The 25935-nt window shown below is 37.2% G+C and overlaps 1 protein-coding gene across 1 annotated transcript; it reads left to right on the top strand.

The window, feature by feature from the left end:
• Positions 1–22097: 22097 nt before the first annotated feature.
• Positions 22098–25591, top strand: LOC126762886 (protein naked cuticle homolog 2-like). The gene is made up of 2 exons (XM_050479932.1): positions 22098–22292; positions 24910–25591. The coding sequence occupies exons 1-2, from the start codon at positions 22281–22283 to the stop codon at positions 25246–25248; spliced, it is 351 nt and encodes a 116-aa protein (XP_050335889.1). The 5' UTR covers positions 22098–22280; the 3' UTR covers positions 25249–25591.
• The last annotated feature ends 344 nt before the right edge of the window (positions 25592–25935 follow it).

The raw sequence follows: 25935 nt of genomic DNA, 5'->3' as shown, positions 1-25935 counted from the left end.
TAATTGGTTAGTTAGCCAAACCCACACTGCTACAAATGATAGCAGAAGGGTGTGGCAGAGATAAAGTATTATCATCCCAGCGGATGAAAGAATTAAATGAGCGAGATCATTGGCTCCTTTCCGAAGGAACAACATTACCAAAAGGGCAAACTTCACTAAGAAGTTCAAGGTTACCCTTAGCAGCAAGGCTGAAAGGAAAGATTCCACTCTCGAAGTACTGCTTAGGGATAGTATAATCAAGTGGTACACCGACGGCTCGAAAACGTCAGAGAGAATTGGTGCAGGAGACGTAGGACCACGCACCAAACTCTCCTTACATATGGGAAGTTTTTCAAGTTTTTTTTTCAGCAGAAGTTTTTGTATAGAGAACGGCTATAGCAAGGCGGAACGTAACCAAGTTCACCTCATCTGGGTGCCCGGTGACAAAGGTATAACCGGGAATGAACTGGCTGATGAGCTCGCCCGCAGCATACACTAACCCTGAACCTGAACCCTTCACTGGGAAGGGTCCCCATACCACAAAGGAACTGCTCCGCAAGAAAGAAGGAGTAGGCAAAGAGCGGTATTGGCGGTCTGCCGACACAGGTTAACGACGCTTGGATCCATGTTTCGAAATAGGGATCGCATCGCTTCGCTAGCACCCAGCAGTATATTGGACTTTATCAATATGCTGGTGCTAGGGAGTCTTTGTGCTTTAGGAGAGCACACAATAAACCTAAGGTCGCGGTGCAATCCTCGTCTATCACGTCATCACGCTCATCATTTAGATATAATATATATATTTTTATCAAGTCTTCGACGTTTTTTTCTAACATCTGACAACAAATGAACAATGTCAAAAGTTTAAAAACGCATCGTCTTTCATGAAAGATACCTTGGTAATTTTGAAAATTTGTGATTTATCCCTCCTTATAGCCTCCTTTTAACTGTTTGAACAATACGTTTTCTGAAAATCTCTAAAGTAGGCGGAAGTTAAAAAAAAGGTGGTTGGGGTAGCAGTTCGTAGACTAATTCGGCCAAAAAGAAAACTTTTTTCTGTGGCCAATGTGACCACTTTTTTTACAATACGAAAGAATTGGTTCAATAACCACTGGAACGTTGGAATTTAGGATATACCGATACATCCAAAAATACTCTGAAGGGCGTGGCATATTGAAAGCCGACATGCGGCCAGCTTGAAACACGTTAATCCAATTTTTGCTAATCGCCATTGAAGGCAGGAAACGTTTGCATCAATCCAAAAGAAATAATGGAATCACCGAACGATATTTCTTTCTTAGTTTTTCTGCAAATCGCGAACGCGCCCGCTTCCACACGCGGTCAAAGAAAACAGAGTCTGAGTTGAGCGTAGCCGCGTATGAGAATGTGACATATGGTATTACAATTCGCGTTACATAATATTCGAGAAAACCGTTCTCTGCAAGCTGGCAAAACCGGTTTATATACGATGCGATAGAACCTTTTTCCGCAAAGTTCTTAAACTGTATAAGCTCTCCGGCAACATGAATAGATTTAAGCGCATAAAAATCCAACGAATTCTTTGTTTAGGTCATGTCGTTCGCATGGAAGATGAATGTTTCCACGATTCGATGCCCATAGGTGGGGAAGCAAAGACGCACACACATCAATTGGAAATATCAAGTGCATAGCGACCTGTCTGCTCTTGGGATGTACAACTGGTGTGACCTCAGAAAAAATAGAGGCAACTGGCGCAGTTTTGTGTTCTCAGTCCAGACCAACAATTGATTATAGTGTAAAAGTATAAGAAGAAAAAGTATGGTATAACACTACGGAGGGAGGGTGTACATACTAAAATCCATATTTTTAAGGTTATGGATCTATGAGCAAACTCATTTATTCTGTGCAAGATTGCTACGCAGAATTATTTTATTTGCGATATATTACTTTTATTATTATTTACATTACAACGGCATTCAAAATTTCTTTATATAGAAATCCTCGCAATAGTTGTTGCTAGCAAAATAGGTTTCAAGCGCTTACTAGTTGGATTTCTAAGAAATAGAAAGTGAGACAAAGCTTAATAACATATTCTTCGATATCAATTAACATTTACACGAAACTGTCCTTCAGTCACTTAAACATTGTTAACTGCTTTCATTTGCTACACTATTAAGCAGTATAAAATTAGCGGAACTCATGGATCGAACAGCAGCAACGTCAGATCCAACTGTCAACAGTAAAATGTAGTTTTACCCATAAATAAAAATATTTGTACACAGTTTAGCAGTGAACATACGTGAATACCTGCACGACTCTGCATATTTAGCGGTAGATTAATCTAGAGCAAAGCGCTGCCATGGACGATGCTCACGAACATACATCGCGAATTAACGCAACAGATAAATCACTCACACACTCACAAAAGCAGTCAACAACGCTTGTAATAAATGACAAATGCAGTTTGTGGCTATAAAAAATTATATTTAATTTCGTAAACAAGTGTATAAAAAGCCTGTCTTAGTTGAACGCCAAATGCATTTAAATACGCATGCGCACATATCTTCATGATCGCTGCAACTATATTTAAAGCAAGTTAGAATATAAATTTGCATTATACTCGGACAGTTCAAAGAGTTGGCGACTTATGGTCCAGCAGGAAAATTCGTTGTCTGTTTAAGTACTGTGGAGGAAATTTAATATATTTTAAAAATTTCAAGAATAAAAAAATCTTTATTAGTATCCTAAAGAGTTTTTATATAAAAGGCTGAGGCAGTATTTCTAAAAATTTTCAACACAATTAAAGGCATATGGCTTTCAACAAGAAAAAAAACGAATATTATTTAATGTTGTGGCCAAGAATTTAGTTTTAAAGAGTGAGCAATTTCGAGGCTTCCATTTTTTTAAAGAAAAAACACAGAAACTTCAAATTTAATGGATAATGTTTATTATCATTTCATAGAACTTTCTTTGACATTTAGTTTTTGAAGATTATCTCTTTAAAATGTTGGCCACGTTTATGACTCAGATGGTTCATTCATTGAATCCAATAATCGTCGACTCGTTCGAGCCTTTCGACTAGTAACTGGCGAATGACACGCATGAAATTGGTCTTTAGACTTTACATACCCCCACAGGAAAAAGTCTAAAGGAGTGATATGACACCATCTCGGTGCCCAATCGACTAGCCCAAAACTCAAAATTATCTGCTCACCGAAGTGTTCTCAATAAGTCCATTGATTGATGCGATGTGTAAGAAGTAGCGCCGTCTTGTTGAAACCAAATGTCGCGGAGATCACGAGCTTCGATTTCTGAGATAAAATAGTCGACATCATGGCGCGATAATGGTTGCCATTGACAGTTACGTTCTTGAATCTCTCCAAGTTGCCCTTCGTGTCGCTGAACAAAATTTGGCTCGAAAACGTCGGTTCTTCTTAGAACTTTTCAAGAGCCCACAGAGCGAAGCGATGTCGCTTGGGAAGGTAGAGCGGCTTCAGTTCTTATGAATTTTCATAATAAAGTTGAAAAATTTGTAAACGTTTTTCAGGCATAAGTCTTTCCATTATGAAATGCTAAACAATACTGAACAAAAGTAGCATGACAGCTATGTCAAAAAAATATTTAAAAATATATTCACTGAAAAAATAGGCAACCATTGCAAAAATTCACACATTAAACATTTGACAAGATTTTCTGAGGTTTTAAGGCGGTATTCTTGTCTAGGATTTTGAAAAAATCGATCTTTTTTGCATATCTTGAAACTTTCACTTTCAAAAATATGACCTTGGAAGGATTTTTCAAAATTCGTCCGTGTTCACTAGAATTGTCTCCTAAACTTTAAACGCGTTTTTCTCAAAACTGACTTTTTCGGAACGATACCCACGATTTCTCAGGTTCCACTGGACCGATTTACTTGAAATTTCTATAGAGTCTTCTTTATAGGCTTGTCTATAGTTGGAACTAGCCCCATGCCCAAATTTTTATTTTTATTATTTTTAAAAAATTCGAAATAGTCAGAAAAAGTGATCCAAAAAAACTTTTTTTTTCAGGCAGTCGCCATTTTGTGAAAAAAACTTTTTCCCACTTTTCCGTAGTTCCGGCCAGTGCGACATTATTCTAGATTAATAATCTGTTTTTTTTTGGTTTCAAGATAACTAGGAGGGTTGAAATCATGGGTATGGTCACGTGGAAATTTTTAGAGACCCCCCACTTCGTCAGCTCATAATTTTTGAATTTTTTACTTTTTTAGTTTTTAATTTTTTTCTGTACTCTTCTAAAATTAACAAATAACTAATAAAAAAAATGGATAGTAAAAATATTAATTGCCTTTTTTACGACACTTTAAAAATTACCTGTAATTCATGCTTCTAGACCAGAATACCCCTTTAATACGTGCAATTCATCGACAAATGCATCATCTTAAATGTCGTACAATTGTGTAAATTTCCTACAGGGTAAACACTGAATGACCGTTTCATGCACATACTTGTATTCATACTGCTACTGTATTGGAGTAAGTACTTTCCTGGGTATGTAAAAACTTGTTAAACGACTTAATATTGTTCTATTATGTACCTATACCCGGAAGATGCAATTGAATATGAAATTAAACTAATGATCAAATAAGCAAAATAAGTCAAGCGCAACTGTTTTGATATACTTATACACGTATGATGTTGACGTTACCAAGCGACAAAATGTGGTAATACTTATATAATATATGTACTGAATATTTGAAACTGTCTTCCAAAGGTATACGAAATTGTACATAGTTCAAATTTTCTGTTATGCAAAAATTTCAATTTCCAATTTCATTACTCTTTAACCAGAAATATGCAGACGTCTCTCTTTTATTGTGATCGAAATCTTAGAAATATAATCCGAAACCACAAAACTGCACGTCAAACCCACTAATTTGTAGTCCCATCGAACGTCGTTACATATGTATGTATACACAGATTGTATACGTCCACTAGGGTGCTTCAAAAAAAATTTTGAATTTTATTCATAGTGATTTGAAATTTGGAATGTTTTCAATAAAAATAAAAAAAGTTTCTGAGAATAATAATTTTTTTGCGGGAATTTCCAAATTTTGAAAAATGAACTTTCTGAATATGTGATACCTATTTTTGAGAAACGAAAATTAGTTGGCGAAATTTTAGTTTGAATGAAAAAACGAAAATTCCTATGTAAAATGTATGGGAACCTAAAAAAAATAGCGACCCCTTAGAGTTAAGCTACAGCGCCTGGATTGAGGGAGGATTTTTTGTTTGTCAATCACTAACATTTGAGGGGGTAAAAGTTGAAAAAAATTCAAACGTCCCTAACGTCCACATATTGTGAACTGTGACAAATATTTCCCTCGACTTTCGTTAATCCTTATAACTTCAATGGCCTTCTAAAAGAATGTAAACTTAGATGCTACGTTTTATATTTCTTTGATAATGAGTCTTTACTGCAATACTCTACTGTTCAAGTTCTACATTTCGAAACTCTGTCCTCCAACAAAGGCTTCTGCACTGCAAGAAGTCTTAAACTCTCCCTGCTAAACTGCCAGCGTCCCTATTAACCAACTGGATGAAAAAATACTGACTAAACATTTTTGTCGACGACGGTAAAAATTCGAATTTGAAAACTACGTTTGATAGTCTGTACTCTCTCACTCCCCATACCACCGCAATCATTACCTTCTTCTTCTTCTTCATTACCTTAGTACTTAACCATCATATGGTCGCCGGTAGTATGGACTATCACCGGACGTCGCTTAATATCCCTCAGCAAACCCCTCCATAATGAGGCCCGCATGCTGCCGGCTGTGGAGCATAATGCAATACTCTCTAAGTAGTTTTTTATAGGGTGCTTCGCAGAAATCGAACGACGAACGATGACGTGGAGCTGCAGACAATTTGTCAACGAACTTCACAAATTTATCTAGGTGAATCCATCAGATTTTTCATCGATTCCATGAAATTGAATGAGTTCCTTGAAGTTAAAACATCACTTATCGCAGACCCGGGACTCGAGTTGCTAGAGTGACCCTAGCGTAACTTCATTCTGAATACGGTAGCAACTTGTCCTCCTAGACATCAAGAATAGACCTCGACATACAAATGTCATGCGAGAAACGAGTCCCCTCAACCCTGCTAAGCAGACTCACTTAAAATTCTTATCCTTTTGATTTCGACAGCCTTACCCCATGGCACTCAAGAGCACAGTGGATCAAATCAATGCGTTGATCAGCGCCCTGAAAATACCAGGCATTTTCAGTACTAAGTGACACACTAACCACCTTGGTATAGTTCGAGGCCCACCTAAAATCTCTGCCGTTCTTTGTGTCCGGCACCCGGTTGCAATGCAAGTCCACATTCAACTGACAAAGTTCTTCCCGCATTCGCGTTTTAACCACAACCACCATGATACTACCCGAAGGGACAGTCCGCATGAGCAGGTTGCAGTGAACTCCCAGGGATCCTGCTCACAGTGGTACCAGAATTAAGTCTCCGGTCAGATCTCGTAGCCAAAAATATTACCAGTTAAGCTTCCATACTACTCTGGATTGGTGACTAGGCATACGCACATTACACGCACACACCATTCACACAAGATGCCAATCCTAGCTCCCAGTAAAACGCCTAAACAACTAAGCGCAAACGACCTTATCTGTTCGGCATTCCGACTAGGTGAAATCTAAACGTCCATCGACCCAGCTAATCCGCATACCACCCAGATCCTTAATGTCCGAGTACATCGGACACTCTGCAATTGCATGCACCCAGTCTTCTACCCGCGCCCCACAAAAACAACCCAATGAGATAGGTGCCTCTGATACAAAAATTCATTCAGAAGCCCATGCCCAGAGTCTGAAGTCTGTGTTACCCCCAACAAACCCAAAGTACCGAGTGTACTCATAAGTCACTCGACCGTTTGGACTATTTTCCCAATCCCCTTCTTAAACTGAATGCAATAGCACGCTGTATGGGTCAAGAGGGAGTGCACCTAACAAAACCTGCATAACATCTATTGAGACAGTGCGGCATACAGGCAACGACCGGTCGAAACAGCCCGTTTTCTGACGTGTCAGCTAATATCCCAAACAAGGGCTTAATACTTTACCAACAACAGTATTGTGAAATGAGTCAAATATGCCGAGGAAATAATGTGGAATTTGAATTTTCCTATTCTCTTTCGAATTAGTAAGTACAAATTGTCGAATTCGATCTGGTTCTGATGATCGATCGATCGAGCCTCAGATTCATGAACATGCAAAGACTGTCATCTCGGAATTTTACTTTGTCATAAGACTTTACGGAACTACAAATGTGACTTCCTCTTTGACGTAATTAGTTGACGCAGACAAAGCTTTGACGTTGACTACACAAGTTCCGGCTTGAAGTCATGAATGTAGTTTTGGGCTGGTGAGTGACAAATCGTCGCATAATATAACATTTTCGTGAAGCTTTGTGCAAACCGGAGCATTACTATTTTGACAATAATGGTTAAGTACTGAAAAGCAAAGTAATAAGCTAAGCATGTACATACATACATATTTATGTATGTATATATAACTCTTTTGTTCAAAGAACAACCAAATCAATATAAACCGATTACTATGACAAGTCATACAGTGTCAACTTAGCATGACGTATATACAGGTATTTGAATGGGTCTATATGTAAGCGTACAGAAAAAAGTGAAAGAACGCAGGTTTTATTTTCGATATAAATGCCTTGCCGGTTATTGGCCAATACTTCATTCACAAGAATATTTTTTAAGTCTCAACTGCGTTTGCGTAAAGAATAAACAAAATGTTCAAAGTTGTAAGTGTGAAAGGATCAATTTCTGAACTAATAAGATAGTTTTAGAAAGTGAAGTGAATACATGTGGAGTTGGCAACGTGTGTATATAGCCTTATATTGTGATTACCTAGACATTCGCTGGTCAAAAATTTTACTAAATTGTCTGTTATACCAAAGAGTCAGCCAATCTATGAAGTTCTCATAAATATGTGTATATAAAAGTTCATATATCCTTGAAATATGAACACTGAGGAACAACGGAGGCCAGTTTTCTGTTAAAGTGGTTTGAAAAAATGTTAATTTAAGTTGCTGACTTGAGTGCTTGATTCTTTTCCTTCAGTGGATGCAAATAATTTTTAAAACCACACTTTTAAAGGAGGAGAGATAATTTGTCTTAACAATTTGGTTGCAAAGTATTTTAAATAAAAATATTGAATCATAGATGAAAGCGGCTTAAAAGGCTTTGACATTCAAACGCTAAACATAAACGAATTCCAGCGACTTCTCTTATTGTTGAATATTCAAAATTATTCCATTTAAAATTGTACGATATGTATTTGTATTAAGCTGGGCGCTAAGGAATCTAATAAGCAATAAAGCATATCCACAAACGCATTTGTTATAATATGTTTACGTATTTTTTTTACAGGTCTTCGCAATCATCTTGGCTTGCATTGCCTCCGCTAGCGCGGGCATATTGGCAGCAGCACCCGTTGCCCCAGCCGCTGTGGTCTACACTTCGCCGTCGGAATTGCCCAGCGCCAGCGGTTATGAATACCAACACACCATTCAAACCGCGGACTACGTCAATCATGCATCGGTGGTGAAACCTTTGAACGGTTTCGTTAATGCACCGGCAGTCGTTCGCACCGTCTACAATGCACCGTTGGCGGTGGCGCATGCGTGGTAAAGCCAATAAAAATATCGAAATTGCTGTGGATTTATTGTTCAAAAGGAGTTGCGCAAAGCTTAGTGAAATAAAAAAAAATGTTTGACGGAATGTAATTTTATTTTGTTTATTAAGTCATACATTTAGGTAGGAAAAAAGATCTGAACCGAGGCGAAGTATAACACCGTTCTCATGTTCATTTTTAAATCATAAAAGAATATAGAAAGACATATATTTTTTTTTTTTTGATCGGTTAGTTTATATTTTAGCTACATTCTATATTTATTATTGCGGGTATATACTGTGCCGAGTTAGGCATAAGGGAACCTTTTAAGCTGCTGGACCAATGCTGTTCAAGCAAAGGTCTTAGCTTATGGGAAAGCCGCGAAGTTAACCCCTAATGCATCAACACACAACTCTAGAGTTAACATCTACCTGCAGCATTCAAACAGATATCAAAGCTTTAACCTAGTTTCACCTTCACAAGGCAAGAAGTGCCTTAGAAAGCAGGGCAGCAGTGAAGAGTGTCTCCAGAAGCAAGCGACTTCACTTTTACTCTGTGCCGTTCTCACGACAGTGGGGTCTAAGTATCCGGAACGGACCCGGATTTTTAACCATCCAAGGACTGTCAACTCTGTACCATGCCTCGTAATTACTTTAGGAATATTTTCTACCGCTACAACAATAACAGCTCTGCTGGGATTATAAAGAAATGATATATGGCAATGAGATATGGACAAGATGGCCAAGCGTGTTGTACGATTGTCACCTAAAAGTCTGAACATGCGCACGACATGGAAAATAAAAACAAGATGGAATAGTCAACCTGGATGCAAAACTGCAAATATCATATGTAAAATGGTAGATCGGATATACAAAATATTTCTGCTTGGACTCGATTGAAAGGACTGCAGAATGGGCTTCACATATAGAGGAAACTACAATAAATGTAAAGGCAAGGCTCCAAGGAAACTTAGGAGCATCTCTTGTGCACTTGTTCCGCAATGGCAAGGGTATGAGACACCGGAAGAGTTGTCGTTAATTAGGCCACAGTGTCTGTTGAAATTCTCGTCAAGCGCAGGCATCATAAAGCACTGTTAGTGCAAAGTTCCAAAACTGGTCTAAGTTTGACTCATTAACCTACCATAAAGCTAAACTAACCTACATATATTCAATAGTGGTCCGATCTGTGCAATATCATTGTTTGCTTTGGGTAATAATTCATGCCCGTTTTTGTAAAAATATCTTGTTAAAAAGAAAGTTTTCTATACAAGAAATTGATTGTATTGTGGCAGCTTCATGAAGAGAAAAGGTCACATGTAAAATTTCAGGGTGATATCTCAAAAATTCGGACAGTAGTTGTGTATACAGATAGATAGACAAATAAATCTAAATTAACTCAGCTACAAACATCGTGGCAATTTTATTATACTCTGTTCAGGATATAAAAATCCTGCTGGATATTTTGAAAATATGCCGATATGGAGTCAAATATACCGGGATACTAATATTATAGATACTAATTTACATCTTCTCCTACTAAAAGGTATAATTCATACAAAAAAGCTTACAACTATTTGAGTTGCTTCTTTGGCTGAAAACGGAGGGAAGGAGCGCCAAAACGCAGGCGACCGCACTTAGGCCATGATTATGACTCTTAAATGCTAACCATTTAAGAATAATGCAGAAAATCAATGAATTTCATAAAATATCCACACCAGATTTAAGTTGGTATGTTGGGAGGCGTGGAGGATATCCCGTCTCAAGCAGCTTAAGGCCGGGAATTTACAAAAGTAATGCTCTAGCTTCCTATGATCCTCCGATTCTATGCAATGTTACTTTTTCCCTTCTGCTAAAAGTAGAAGCTATTTAGCCTGTCCATCATAAACAATATCCAAAAGTACTTTTGTGTTGTTAGTGTTCGAAGACTCTCGAGGAACAAGTTCATTGCTTCAAGCAAGCGTTGAAGGATCTGAATGGTCCTGGCTGCCGCTAAACGGGCCAACTCACCCTCCTTTTCGTCTCCTGTATAACAGGGTAACCAGATAATTTTTACCGAGTTTCACACTAAGAATCTGGTTATTGTCTCCTTGTTATGTTGACCCTACCGATAGCATTAATTGCTACAATCTAGTAGAAGTTTAATATACCTGCTGTTTAGAACAGAAGCCTACTTGGCGACTTCTTTACGTACATAGGACCTGAAAGACTGAATTGTAGTTTACTAATTATTCTAGTAATTATTAGTCCTTTATTCTGTATTAAGTAATGAAAACGCTGTATTTAATTCTCAGTGGATCCTCTTTTCTCAGTCGCATTTAGCTTGATTTCAGGAAGCAGAAAATAATGCTGATGGTTTTCCTCGACATTTTGAACCAACTTCAAGCAATGCATGTTTACTTAAATATGAATAAGCGTTGAAGAATCTGAAAGGTTTGAGATTGCTTTCATTGCCGCTAAAACTCGCTGCACCTATTCTTGCGGTTTCCTTCAGCGCTTTTCGTCTTGCCATATATAAACGCACCATATGTTTATATGGACGGTAAAATTGCGCAGAGGTAATAAATTTGGCTTTTTACTGAGTTTCCTTTGAAAGCTAAGAATCTTTAGTTTGTGATGCGATGCTATTTATCTCCTTTAAGTTTTTATAGCAAATCTACAGCAATAGCATTAATTAGAACTTTTACACTTTCGCACGTATCATTCGTCAAAAGGTTAATATACATACCTGCTGTTTAGAAAGGCATGCAGAAGCCTAAGATCTTGGCGACCAGTCCAGGGCTGTATGGAAGCTTACGGCTACATAGTCAATACCAAAGACTTTAACTGAACGGGGAGCAGTAGAGTTCTCCAGTCTGCTCATTGGGTTTGGCCCTTTGTGGAGATTCGTTGTGGTTAAAACCCAAATCGTTTACGAATTATTCCAGTAATTATTAGTCCTTTATTCTGTTTTTGTCTAGGTTAGTATGACTGCCAGTGATATCTTTACCAAATGACATTAGTGTTTAGAATACGGTTGTTTTTCTCAAGTATATAAAGTGCATTCGTTACGATGAGTGAATTATTCAATAAAGAAGTTGACTACGAACCACGTCCAAGACGTCCATCGACATGAACTGATGATTAGCACGTCAATAAGCGAATGAGAATCGACGATTAATAGTCAGAAATCTTATTGGCATCGTTGAAATATCGGTAGGATTAGTAAAAAGCGACTACAATGATGTCTTGAAACGTACATATTTATACAGGCGATGAATCTTGGATCTATACTAAAGACCCGGAAGCAGACAATCAGTCGGTCGGATAAGTCAAAGCCGAAAAAACCACGTCAAAACAGGCCAAAATCAAGATTGTGCCGCAACCACCGTATTCGTCTGATTTAGCCAATTTAAACGACCGTTCTGGGGAAACCGGTTTGAGTCAAGCCATTAAATGTGAATCGCTCCGCGCATTGAAGGCTCTTCCGAAATATTGACTTTAACAACTGTTTCGAGAATTGGAAAAACGATTTCACATGTTTATTGGGGCCAACGCTGATTACTTTGAGGAACGATATACATAGATTTTGAAGAATAAATTAAGAATTTTAAAGTTATAAAAAAGTCTTACTATTTTTTGCTCATAGTGTGTATCAAACCAAATGGAGCTATTTTTGAATGTTGAAAACTTGTTGGCGAACGAAAATAACTGTCATTCAGTGACCGTTTCTCAACTAGCTGGACTTGTACTTTTATAAGCAAGTAAATATTTGTATTAAATGTCTCATGCAATAGTTAATAAAAGTTTTGGAACTTGTAATTAGTGGCACGCATATGTAAGTACTCGTGGTAACCAAACATACTTGTAAAGAACAACTATAATTACCTGCAACATATGCAAAAAGCCATTGCAGCTTAAGATATGCAACAAAAAAGGTGTTTGTAATTCACAACCAGAATACTCATGACTCTATACAACACAAAGTAACTCCCCTTCGTCACCACTTAGTCGTTTGTAGAGAATTCATTCAAAAACTACTCCGAAGTATTAACTTCATTGTTTCTTGCAACATTCGCACATTCGGCTGCTGTGCACCGCAATCCAGGTGGCAGCAATTTGAACTGCCACACGGCAACGGTAGACTCCAACTGTCTGTTGCGAATCAACAATTTAGCCGCCAGTGCAGTCAACGGCTAAAGCATTTGAACCCAGTAACCCACTAACCGGCCGCAGTTAGTCCGCGTTTTTTGTTCATTTTCGGCATACAAATTGCCGTCCTAGTGCTTTATGTGCCACTTTCAGAGCGTTACTCACTTGGGTCCAATTGTTTACATATTTCTGCTACCATTAAAATAAAATTAAAGTAAGGAAAATAAAAATCAGTCGAAAATCAGCCGGCAACCGGTAAAGCACAAAAAGCTGCCACCTCATTCTGCGCATTCGTTGCACATCGCAGTTATTTGTTGCATGTTGCATGTTTGCACACATTTTGTTGCGATTTTGTTGCTTTGAAAATATTCGATTGCTCTTTGCAGCAACGCTGAGTTTTGTTAACTGATCGCTCATTTCCTGGAGCAGATAAACGCTTTGGAATTAATTGAATTGACTTGAGGTGGTTAAAATGCCTGCGTTGTTGTTGTTTGGATATCGTTGTTGCACATGACTAGTGCTGCCAGCATGCAATTTTATAATTTTATGTATTCAGCGCTTTTTACTGCTTAAAGTGACTAATTCGAAGCAGGGGTGGGCGTGTTTTACCGTTGCTAATGGCTGATTTTGAATTTACATATGTATGCGTGTGTGATTATTAACTAATTTTTTATTACGTTGTCTGAGCAATATAAAAATAGTTGACTCTCGAAATTCTTAAGGTGGTAGCTTAAGGCGGGTCTGAAGTAGAATTTTTCACATGCTGTGGAAATATGTGAAAATTCCTTTCAAGAATACTTCCTTAGGAGGATGTTTTACTTCCGGAGATATAGCTATTTTAGTGACGGTTGCAACTTGGCGTCCCCAAACTTTAAACACGCTTTCTCTAAGCTAGAGTTTTCAAAAGATCTACTTAACCGATTTACTTGACCTTCTTAGTCTTTACTAAATATACCTCTATCCTTATTTAAATGAGGAAGCTTACTCCCCACACCTCTCTCTTCGCTAAAAACTGGCATACCCTATTACTTCAAATAACAGCTGAGAACACCATCACTCTCAGCAAGATTTCACACGATGACACTCCACACTACTAAAGAACAAAAAGGATTCTCCCGCCATAAGAGAAACCTAATTCAACACAACGATCCTACGAGATACACTCCTTCGATTAAAAAAATATCGAAAACGTTAACTCGATCCATGATCTCGTTAAATCCGAACATCAGTTCTTTTGCCTGTATTTATAGAATAAAAGAGTATAAAGAATAAAATCTTTATCAAGATTTTGAACGATCAGTTTGAATGACAGCTATATACTATAGTGGTGCGATCAAAGCGATTTCTTTGGAGATTGCATTGTTATTTCGGATAATAAGCCATGCCAGATTTCATGAGCATATCTCGTCATATAAAAAGTTTTTCATACATGGACAAGACAAAGTCGTTCAGTTTTTGCATGAGAAGCTTATTGAAAGGAAAAGGACGTTGGCAAAATTTCAAATTGATATCTCAAAAACTGAGGTGCTAATTCGCGTATATACTGACAGACGGGCGGACAGGCGGAAAAACGACATGTTTACTCCTATATATATGTTATATAGTCTCCGACATTTCTTTTTGGGGGTTACAAACTTCATGACCTACTTAATCTACCTTGTTCAGAGTATAAATGCATTGTTTGTTCGGACATTCGCAAGTTTGAGACTTTTTTCAGTTTCCGGTTTTGTTGCCAAGTAAAATGTTTGTATGCCACCATGCAAATCTCTAAAGTAAGACAAAATGTCATCTCCTGTAAACTCTTAGTTAAAAGCTTTATTCGAAAGTCGGCTCCGCCGCTTATCAATTCGATGATCAAATCAGAAAGAGTCAGAGAGTATAACGCATTATAACAGTTAGATACAAATCCGCCAAGAAAAGTTGAGCATTGGGCAACTAATGAATGACCGAACAAGCGCAAAGCCAAATGCTAATTTAGCACACGTACTTCATGTCTATGCGAAACTACGGACGATATTAGGACTTAACCATTAATTATAGCTAAAACATACTCTTTAGTATGCATACTGTTTTAGCTTCTCAGTCCTCTGTAAAATATAATATATAAACTGATCTACAAACAAATAGAGAATAGAGAATTCAAAGATCAAAGAGATATTTCCCAATAAAATGTTTAGATGACACTCCCTTAATGAATGCAAGGTGATCAATTTGTACGAGATTAGAGAAAAAAGTTACAGCTGTTCAAAAATGAATGAAAATATTGAATAAATTCGCTATATTTTGAAATTTTTGTATAAAACTGAGAAAATGTCCCGCAAGGTACCAATAAAATTTGTGAAGTTTACGGAGACGATGCTGTATCAGTTCGTGTAGCACAACAATGGTTCGCTCGCTTCTGTTCTGGAAATTTCAAAATTTCGATTTACACTGATGGAATAATGTCTCTAGCGGAAAATGGCAAAAAGAAATCGACCAAAATGATACATATTTCTTTATTTATTTATTAGTATAAATATAAAAAAAATAAGTTGAAGTTTGATTAGAAATACGAAAAGATTTTTTCGATTACCCAATATATATGCACTGATCTACGAAAAATAGAGAATAGAGAGTTCAAAGTCAAAGAGATACTTCCCTATAGAATTTCTAGACGATACTTCCTTAATAAATCGCAATTGTTCAACTTGTACTTTTTCAGTCCCCTTTCCATTAGCGGTCAACGACTATCTCTCCGAAACGCCCTCTGCTTAAAAAATGCTTTCACGCATTGATAGTCGAACTGAGTGAAAAGAAAAATTAGATATATAATATTCACACTTATTATTTGCTATTAGCGGGTTTGCTAATAAGGATGATTGATTTGTAAGTTTGAATTACAAATTATTCCTGAAGATTGCAATTTATCGATTCTCAAGAATTTTAACTGTCTCAAATCACAACCCGGCGGATTTTGAGAAAGAATATGCATGCCCAAATCAAAAATTGTTCTCACTCAAGAACTAAAGCCATTGGAGCACGGTAAACGTCGTGAATTTGCTGATTTTGCGTTGGAACAACTTAAAAACGATAACGATTTTTTTAACGAAATCTTCTTCTCCTATGAGACTCACTTTCATCTGAGTGCGCGGTAAAAACACAGAGCTATCGATTCTAGTGCGAAGAAAATCGACAAATTATTCATGAACAACCATTACATTCACCTAAATTGACAGTTTGGAGTGGGTTTTGGTCTGGTGGAATCATTGGAATCCAAATGAAGCTGGTGACACCGTCACTGTCAATTGAGAGCGGTATACAAGGTGCGTACCAAATTAAACAAGAATATAGCGCATGGTGCCATCTATATGTCTGGTGCGTTAGAATCTGCTATTTTTATAGATTGTCCAGTGAGAATTTCATGACATTTCATGGATTGGGTGTGCAGTTATTGCGTTTTAAGTGCCAGTATGTTTGTGTTATGGGTGCGAAAATGAGCTTCGAACAAAGAGCCAACATTAAATATTGTTTTCAAATTGGTAAAACTTTTACGAAAACGTTTCAATTGATGAAACAAGTTTATGGCGATGATTGCCTATCCAGTAGCAGAGTGCACGAGTGGTTTCTATGTTTCCAAAGTGGTCGTGAGGACATAAATGATGAAATGACGATAGACCAATCAAAATCCGTGATCACCGGAAATTCCATCGAAACTGGGCGTGAATTCATCAAAAATCAGCCGAAATCATGATTGAAATTCATGGAAATGAAATTGAACATCTCCAAAACATCGATTTATCGCATTTTGACCAAACATTTGGGCTTACGAAAGGTGTGTGCACGGTTTGTTCCGCACAAATTGACTGACAACCAAAAATTGCTCAGAATCATACTCATCGATCGAGGCTTGTGACCGATTATTTGACCAAAAATCACATTTTAACCATTAACCACTCCCCGTATTCACCTGATTTGGCACCGTGCAACTTCTTCCTTTTCGGAAAAATGCATTTGCCCATGAAAGGTTATGCAGACGTAGAGGCCATTCAAACGGCTTGCACCGGCATACTGTCGGCCATACCAGCCAACGAGCTAAAACACTCGTTTGACATGCTTTTGGACCGCGCAAAAAGCTGTATTGAAGCAGAGCGAGACTATTTTGAATAAAATAAATAGATTTTGCCAAAAAATCTTGTTTACTTTGGAACGCACCTTGTAAATAGATCGATGATAACCACCTTTTTATAGCCGCAATTGGTTCCAACAAGACGGTGCTATGTGCCACACGACACGTGCAACAACCGAATTATTTTGGGAAAAGCTTGGAGATTAAATTTTTTCAAGAAATTGTGACAATGAATGGCCTCCAAGAAGTTGTGATTTAACACCATAAGACTACTTCTTGTGGGGTTTAATTTAAGTCGTTGAACGTGCTATTCATGATTACAGATTTAGTGGAAAAACTACTCGAATATTGGGTTCATCGAATTCGTTCCCGCAAAAAAAGTAGTCGAGGTCATTTGAATGATGTTATATTCAGAATTTAAATGTATCGATTCCTTAACAATTAATGTGTTTTTCTTTTTTGAAAATAAATTATATCACTCTTATTGGAAATCCCAGTTTTTTCATTAAACATGTACATAAGTAAGGAGACTTAACCTTATCAAAGTTAATGAAATTAAGCTTGAATGGAAAGAAATGGAAGTAGAGAAACTATTATATTTGGTTTGAAAGGGTAAGTAACTTAACTAAAATGGTCACTTACATTTTTGTTTTATTATATAATGACTTTTTTTGCAAATATGGGCACAACTAAAATAGAAACGCATATGAAAACGTCATTCACAGTTTCATAAATGAAAGCGAAATTTTACTGCCATTACTGGTGACGAGACGTGGGTTTATGAATATGGCGTCGACACTGGCCAACAATCTAGCGAATGACGCCTTGTCAGTTTGCGAATACGCAAGTGAACCTAAACCGAAAAATTCGCTGAAGACCATCCCAGCCGAGGCTTAAAAAATGTGTGGAGAATTGGTTTAAGCATTGGCAAGCTAGTATTAGCTGAAAAGGAACTAATTTTGAAGTCGATAATAAAAATTTGAATTATTATACATGATTGTTATATGTGACCTGGTCTACGAAAAGGGAGCTAACGTGCGAAAATTAGTTTTCTGGGAAACAACTAAAAAGTAAAAATTGATTTTTTGACACCTAAGCCCCCTTTCCGTAGACCAGATCACATATAGAGGTGGCTCAGTTGGATTTTTATTGATTTTTAAAAAGCAGGCTGCCAATAAAGCTTTATGCAAAGCAGAATAGGTCGCTTATATACCTAAATGGCTCGTTAAACTATTCAATGTATAGTAAAGTTTCTAATATCCGCTCCAACGAAAGAAAGCTTTTTGACAATGTTTTAACTAAATGCCATTTATTAAAAAAAAAAATCAAAAAGTACTTTAAGCCAGTTTCACAACTGCACAAGTATGGATATTCAACTGAACTCAAATTATGTCACTAAAATTGTATTTTTTCTAGATGAAATAACACTAGATATCCTTCAACTGCTTGTCACTATCGTTGCAGTAAAGTTCATCTCGCACAACTCAGTGTATGTATATATGTATGTATGTATTTTACATATGTGACATTGTGTTAATGTAAGCTCAAAGTGGTCATTTTAAAAAGGTTGTGGGTTGATAAACCACGGTGCCAACATCGATATCTATGGCTTCTTTTAATATTTGGAACAACTAGGTCACGGCCATTACAGCTTTGCAGTTCAATTCGCAGACACATTCACACAATCTAGATGAATAGCATCGCTAAGCAAATAAAACCGCTATTACCATAGAAACTGTAACACATCCAATGCAAATTGTTATTGGCGATATTAGATTTTTTTGTTGTTATTGAACTAAATTCTTTGGAAGTTGCAACAATTGAACTTTAATTTAGCAACGCACGTACAGACAGACATATGTACATATATAGAAGCTCATCACGCTTCGGCAAATGTTTACAAAACGAACGTGAACGTGAACATGAACGTGGACGTGTACAATCATTCGTTCCACATGGGTTAATTTGCGAAAATTATGCAATAACTGATACTTATACACGACTTATACATGTAGTATATATGTAGGTACCTAGGTTGTCTTTTATATTTCGCGATTCAAAATATTCTCTTTTAATATCTATACACTTTTGCATGCGTTTGAACCAGTTGTCGAAGCACTTTTGCCACTCTGATTGAGGTATCTCCAAAACAGGCGTTCTGAACGCATCAACCGCCTATTCAGGTGTTGAAAAACATTGACTTCCCTCTCCTTTGTCATTTTAATAATAAGACAGATTCTACATAAAACTAAATATTATACAAAAAAAAATTTTCTCGGGTTTTCAACCATTACAAATTGAACAAATAAGCAGAAAGATATATTGTCACATACTTCTCACCGAAAATTACGCAAGTGAGAACTTCCGTTGCGCATTTGGGACATTCTCAACATCAACTGTGAGCACAGCAGTGAAGCAAGACAACTCGATAGCAAGTTTGTAAACAGCGTAGCTAGAACACCAAATGAGTCGAGATAAGAAGTGCAAAAAAACTGATAGCAAATTGCCACTGTTGCCGGCAGCAGTGCCACTAGTGTTATAGATGAAGGTCGCTTGTCACAGCAACATATAAAAATTACAATAAATAAGCAAAAAAATGTTAACTTCGGTTGCACCGGAACTACATATATAATACCCTTCACAATTAAAAAAGTTTCCATACAAGACCTAGCTTTTGATCGTTCACTTTGTATGGCAGCTAAGTATGTGCTCTCATGTTCTGATATCGGCGGTTCACACAAATGAGCATTTCTTGGACGTTGCAAAATTTCAAAGCGATACCTCAGAAAAGTCATGCGGGGTTTTTATATGTATGTATATATAAGTATTTTATATAACTATATGAAGATTCCTTCTGGGTATTACAAACTTCTTGGTAAACTTAATAACGTTTGATACTAATGTTGATCACATTTAGTGAACTTTAAGTGATAACCACTATGCACGATCAGTCACTACTAACTTGTCTCTGATCTCCGATTTCTAATATACATATGTATATTTACATATTTGTTCTTACGAAAACTTTACACAGAATTAAATCTGCAACATTTACTTGCATACACTTGTTCAAATTGTAATGAATACAAACATTCAAGTGTAACACATAATTGGGACACTGCAATCGGCTGTCGGCTCTTCGCTGTCGGCAATGGAAGTGCCTCAGAGACATTACGCCAAACAATGGAGATCGCCAGCTGCTGGCAAAGAACGCAAACTGTAACGCTACGAGCAGACACGTACCACAACCGTTCATGTAAGTATGTAATGGGTGGTCCAAGTAGAGGTAAATTTTTCTATAGCCTCTTTCTAGACAGATCATACGTAAGTTGTGTTATCAAGCTGTCATATCATTATACTCTCGCAACAAAGTTGCTAAGGAGAGTATTATAGTTTTGTTTTTGTTTAGTATTGTTTGGCATTTCATCATGGAAAGACTTACGCCTGAGCAACGTTTACAAATCGTTCAACTTTATTACGAAAATTCACGTTCTGTAAAGAATGTGTTTCGCGCGCTTCGTTCAACTTATGGTCAACATAATCGGGTATGTACTTGAGACCTATCATTCATTATTAGATAATATTTGACCGAATAGATCACGTCCAACACACAGTGAAGAATATATATGTAGAAGCGTAGCTGAAAGTGTACACGAAGACCGTGAAGAGTCGATTCGGCGCCGATCGCAGCAACTCGGGACTGACGTATGTAACGACTTCACGTATTTTATGTCGAGATCTTAAATTGAAAGCGTACAAATTACAGCTTGCTCTTGAAAAGTTTCAAGGACATCTAACGTTTTCGAGCCTAATTTTGTTCAACTCTTAGGCCCATTTCTGGCTCAATGGATATGTAAATAAGTAATATTGTCACATTTGGGACGAAGAGCAATCGGAAGAGAGTCAAGAACTGCCATTTCATCCAGAAAAAACGACGATTTGGAGAGGTTTGTGGGTCGGTGAAATCAACTATCAATATTTCTGCAAATTTGATGTCGGTGAAAACTGAACCATCAATGGCGACTATCATCGCGTCATGATAACAGGCTATTTGATGAATGAAATTAAAGCTCGTAATCACGGCGGCATTTGGTTTCAATAAGACGGCGTCACTTCCCATACATCGCACCAATCAATGGATTTATTAGGGAACACTTCGGTGAGCAGATAATTTCACGTTTTGGGCCGGTCAATTGGCTACCAAGATCTTGTGATATCACACCGTTAGACTTTTTCCTGTGGGGATATGTAAAGTCTAAAGCCTTTGCGGACAATCCCGTTAAAATTCAGGCCTTGGAGCAAAATATCACGCATGTTATTCGCCAGTTACCAGTCAAAATGCTGGAACGAGTAATTGAAAAGTGGGCTCAACGGATGGACCAACTGAGACGTAGCCGCAGCCAAAAGTTGAAATATATAATATCCAAACATTAAATGCAAAGATTGTTATTTCGAGTGATAATAAACATTCCCCACTAAATTTTCCCTTTCTGCGTAGGGAACCTCGAAATGGATCACCCTGTGTGTGTGTGTATGTGGTACACAAGTTAAATGCACATTTTAATCTATGATTTTGCTTGCATTTTCGTCTTCTTGAGGCAACGGATGCAAAGTGTCTTTGAAATATCATTTGGAGAACATCAATGGACGGGGATGTGTAAATGCCTGAGCTCACGAATGAATAAACGAACGAGCGCGTGAACGCCGCTGCTGATAGAACGTCTTCTGCAGCCATTTTGGCTGAGGCAGACGCCGATGGCTGATGGCTAAGTAACTACGCATATATTTATACACACATACAGTATACAAGTATAGATCTCAAAACTGATTACAACAAAAACACATAACTATGTGTATTAAGAGTTCGTACAAAGGGGAAATGGCAATTGGTGTCTTCAAAAAGTAAACAAGTCTGTTGGTATGTATGTGTGTTGACAGTGAAACAGCTGCCGCATCCACAGCAGCAACAAAGTGGCACCAGCAGCGGTAATTGTTGGGGGCCAATTATTGTTGCACTAACAGTTTGGTTTTCAGCTATTGTTGTTTTTGTTCTCACTATTGCATATTCACTATTGTTGCTAATGCAATGTCTGAGGTTGTTGCAAAAAGACTAAACTAACGTCTTCATTTGCAACAAAGATTCACTTTTCTGGTATTAAAAGGTAAAATATAAAAGAGTGTGAACTGCAAGTCGGTGGCATCAGTCGGTGTTCTTATTCAAATTGCAACGTAACACAAAGCGAAGGAAATAAAAACTAACTCGAAAACGAAAATTTCAAAAAAAAAAAAAAACAACGCTCATAACAAGACAAAGCAATCGGTGTCTTTGCTATTCGGAATTAAGGACACTCACAGAATTATACTCGGGCGGCAGGATATATACGAATAAACCCCAGCAAAAATGTTTAAATTGGTAAGTAGAGTTCGAAGGAAAATGGAAATTGGCAAGGAAAAGTGCTTGCGAGTGCATCAAATTAATTTTTGCTAAACAAATGCAAAGTATTCAATAATTATGGAAAGCCCAGGGAACCACTACTCCAACAACAAGACGACTTTTCTTTCAAAATAAATCAAATACAACACAGAATCGGCAGTCAAAGATTAAAAAGGAGTGATATAATAGCGGTTCTGATTAACATTTAAACAATAGCGTTTCAACATTCCATTAAAGCGAAGACTATATATGTTCCCAATTTAGGAACAACGAGAAAACATTTATAAACAACGGAAAGGAATATCGGTTTTTTAAACATACTCGGAAAGTGCTTTAACCTCTGTGTAATATTAATGGGCGGAGGATCTTCCAACACTCAAAAATTGTCTAATTAACGCAGCACTTAATGGTTGTCAGAAGATATTGCATCTCAGAAATATGGTACACTTATTTCCATTATCCTTTCTCTCGTTTCCAAAACATCAGTTTTTAATACGTCAATTGAAAAGTCCGCGGCCAACCATAGTAAAATACAATTTTCTGGCAAAATATTTTTATTCAACATACAAGGTCTGTCGCAAAAGAAACAGGACTGTTAAAAAAAAACAACAAAAAATTAGTATTTTTCAAAAGTTATATTTCTTTATTCAAAGTAGTTTCCTTGTGCTTCGATACAGCGTTTAGCCCGGTCAATTAGCATTTCAAATGAGTGTTTAAGGTAATTTTTCGGAATCGTAAAAACACATCAGCATTGTCTTTATTTTTGACTTCTGAAGACAACCGACTTCTGATCATCACAGAGGTCCTCACGACCTTCTTGGAATCGCTTAAAGCACTCATGCACATTACTACGGAATAGGCACTGATCACCATAAACTTTTTTCATCATTTGAAATGTTTCAGTAAACGTTTTCCCAAGTTTAAAACAAAATTTAATATTTGGTCTTTGCATTTTACGACCGATGACCAAAAGCTGCTGGCACTTTTTGATCGACAACATAGATTGTAGTTATCCACTTGTCTTACGGAAAGTCAACAAAAGATCAAACTTTTTATTTCATTTACCCACCAATAGGTGACGCCACCAGAAACAGTTATATTTAAAAAGTTCTGTTTCTTTTGCGACAGACCTTGTAGTTCCATTTACGGGTGATACACTGATTATAGCGACTCTTCAACGTTTCAGTAGCATTATTGTAGTATTACGAGTACTTGTCCTGTGCTTCAAAATAGGCATCACTTTCGGCGATCACCTCATCATTCGACGAAAACTTCTTCCCAGTGAGCATTCTTTTGAGAATAGAAAATAGTTGCTGGGGTTAGAGCAGAAAAATACGTTGAATGCGGTAGCAATTCGAAGACCAATTCATAGATTTTTGCCATCGTTTTCATTGACTTGTGACAGCGTGCATTGCCTTAGTGAAACAGAAATTTCGTTTTCTTCAAATGCGGACGTTTTTCGTCGATTTCGTACTTCAGACGGTCCAACAACGCTATGTAATGTTATTGTTCTTCCTTTCTCAAGGTAGTCAATAAAAACTTTTCCATGCGCATCCCAAAATACAGACGCCATAACCTTGCCAGCTGACTGGTGCTTTTTTCTACTCTTTGAAGCAGGTTCATCCTGTGCAGTTCACTCGGATGACTATCGATTGGATTTTCGAGTAAAATAATGGAGCCTTGTTTCAGCAATTGCCACATATCGACGCAAAATCTCGGATTTATTACACTTGAACATCTCCAAACACTGCTCTGAATTATCAACTGGTCGTTAGTTTTGGTCAAAAGGGGGCTTACGCGGCAACTGCTTTGCACCGAGCTTTCTCTTACCGAAATATTTGTGAATGATATGATGTACACAATCAGTTGACTTCTTGAGAGTGCCTACTTTCTCGAAAAACTTCACTTTACGGTCATTCAAAATTATTTTGTAAACTTTTTTTAAGATTTAGTCGGTAACAAACTCGTTTGGGCGTCCACTGCGTTCAGCGTCTTCGGACGTCATTTCGCCATTTCTGAAGTTAGCATACCAATCCCTGATAGTCGATTTTCCCGGGGCAGTGTCCGGAAACTCGTCATCAAGCCAAAGTTTTGCCTAAGATGTATTTTTCTCTTCAAAAAACAATATTTTTTCAACTCAAGAAACTCTTCTGCATCCTTTTTTTCACAATAACAAAAGTTGTGTTACTAAAATTCTAAAATTAATCATCCCATAGCTGTCAAATTAATACACGCGCATTTTGAAAGCTAGGGTTAATTACATATGGATTTAGTTCTGGTAGCGCAATATACTGCTGTGATCAAATTGAAAGGTGAATTTTGACATATTCCAAAATGAGGACATATCCCGCTTATAAAGCTCGTGGACGATATTGGCTAACAAAAAGCACTCTCTTTTCCCTAAATTTTCAAGGAATAAATAGTTTTTATTTTTCATCAAAAAAATAATTAAAGTAGCTTTAATATTTACTACTAAATTAGTAATCTCTTAATGTAGTAATTTCACTGGTTCTCTAGCTAGCTAGTTCGCGTAGTTATATAATTTTTATTTTTTTCACCTAATTCTCTAGTCTCATATTCTCTATTCTCATTTTAGTCTTTTATTCTCTTCACACTCGTCGCCTTGGCCAACGCACGTCCTGGCTACCTGCATGGCCATTACCCACACATTGACTACCCATTGCTGCCTCACCATCATGAACCGTTACATTTGACTAAACTGGTGCACATACCGGCTGCCATTTCACATCAGAGCTCAACAGTTATTCACAGCGCGCCAATCATTAAGCCAGTTGTGGTGCCGGTGCTGAAGACCGTCGTGCATCCGATTGTCAAAACATATCATCCGGCGCCCATAATCAAGGCTTATCACCCATTCGCTTTGGATCCATACCATCATCACTACGATCATCATGACTTTCATCATTACCATTAAGCCCTGTAAATAATGCTTATGACAACCGAAGCAGCTTCTTTGAAAAGTGAAGGGGATGACTGAGATGACGATGAATATATGTACATACATATGTATGTCTAAAATTTGCTGGAAATCGCGCACAATTACCCGCAACATGTTTGGAGAGGCTAGTAAATTTCCAATAACAATTAACAAAATTTTATAAGGGCCATTATTCTTTTTTATATAATACTCGTATGCGTCTATTTTATACTATAATCACTAATATATCATGTCACATGACCACTTCTGATGATTTCTATAATATTTTATGAAATAACAATATCCTGTACAAAGAGCACAAATCCGTGAGGAGGGGAGAAGATGATGTTCGTTATAAATAAATAGCTTAATTGTTAATTAAAACAACAAAAACATATCCTGTTTTCATTGATCCTTTAATATTTAAAAAAGGAAAGATAGGACTTTACAAAGTAAATTTCGTTTTTTTTAAATATCCGTGCCTTTTCTTTGCTTAATTCTCTAATCAATCAGGAATCTATTACCACGATGCATCGTAACGTGCGACCCCATTTCGCTCGAATTCTTTGTGCAAATGTGACACCAACTATTAATGGCTCATGGCACGTAACTGATTGCGTTATTCAGCCGTTGCATGGCCAGTTTGTAGCCCGAAGGCGCATAAATGCTGAAAATAGATACTAT

The sequence above is a fragment of the Bactrocera neohumeralis genome, chromosome 6, assembly GCF_024586455.1.
Source record: "Bactrocera neohumeralis isolate Rockhampton chromosome 6, APGP_CSIRO_Bneo_wtdbg2-racon-allhic-juicebox.fasta_v2, whole genome shotgun sequence".
Taxonomy (NCBI): domain Eukaryota; kingdom Metazoa; phylum Arthropoda; class Insecta; order Diptera; family Tephritidae; genus Bactrocera; species Bactrocera neohumeralis.
The sequence above is the reverse complement of the archived record's forward strand: the minus strand, read 5'-3'. Positions and strand labels throughout refer to the sequence as shown.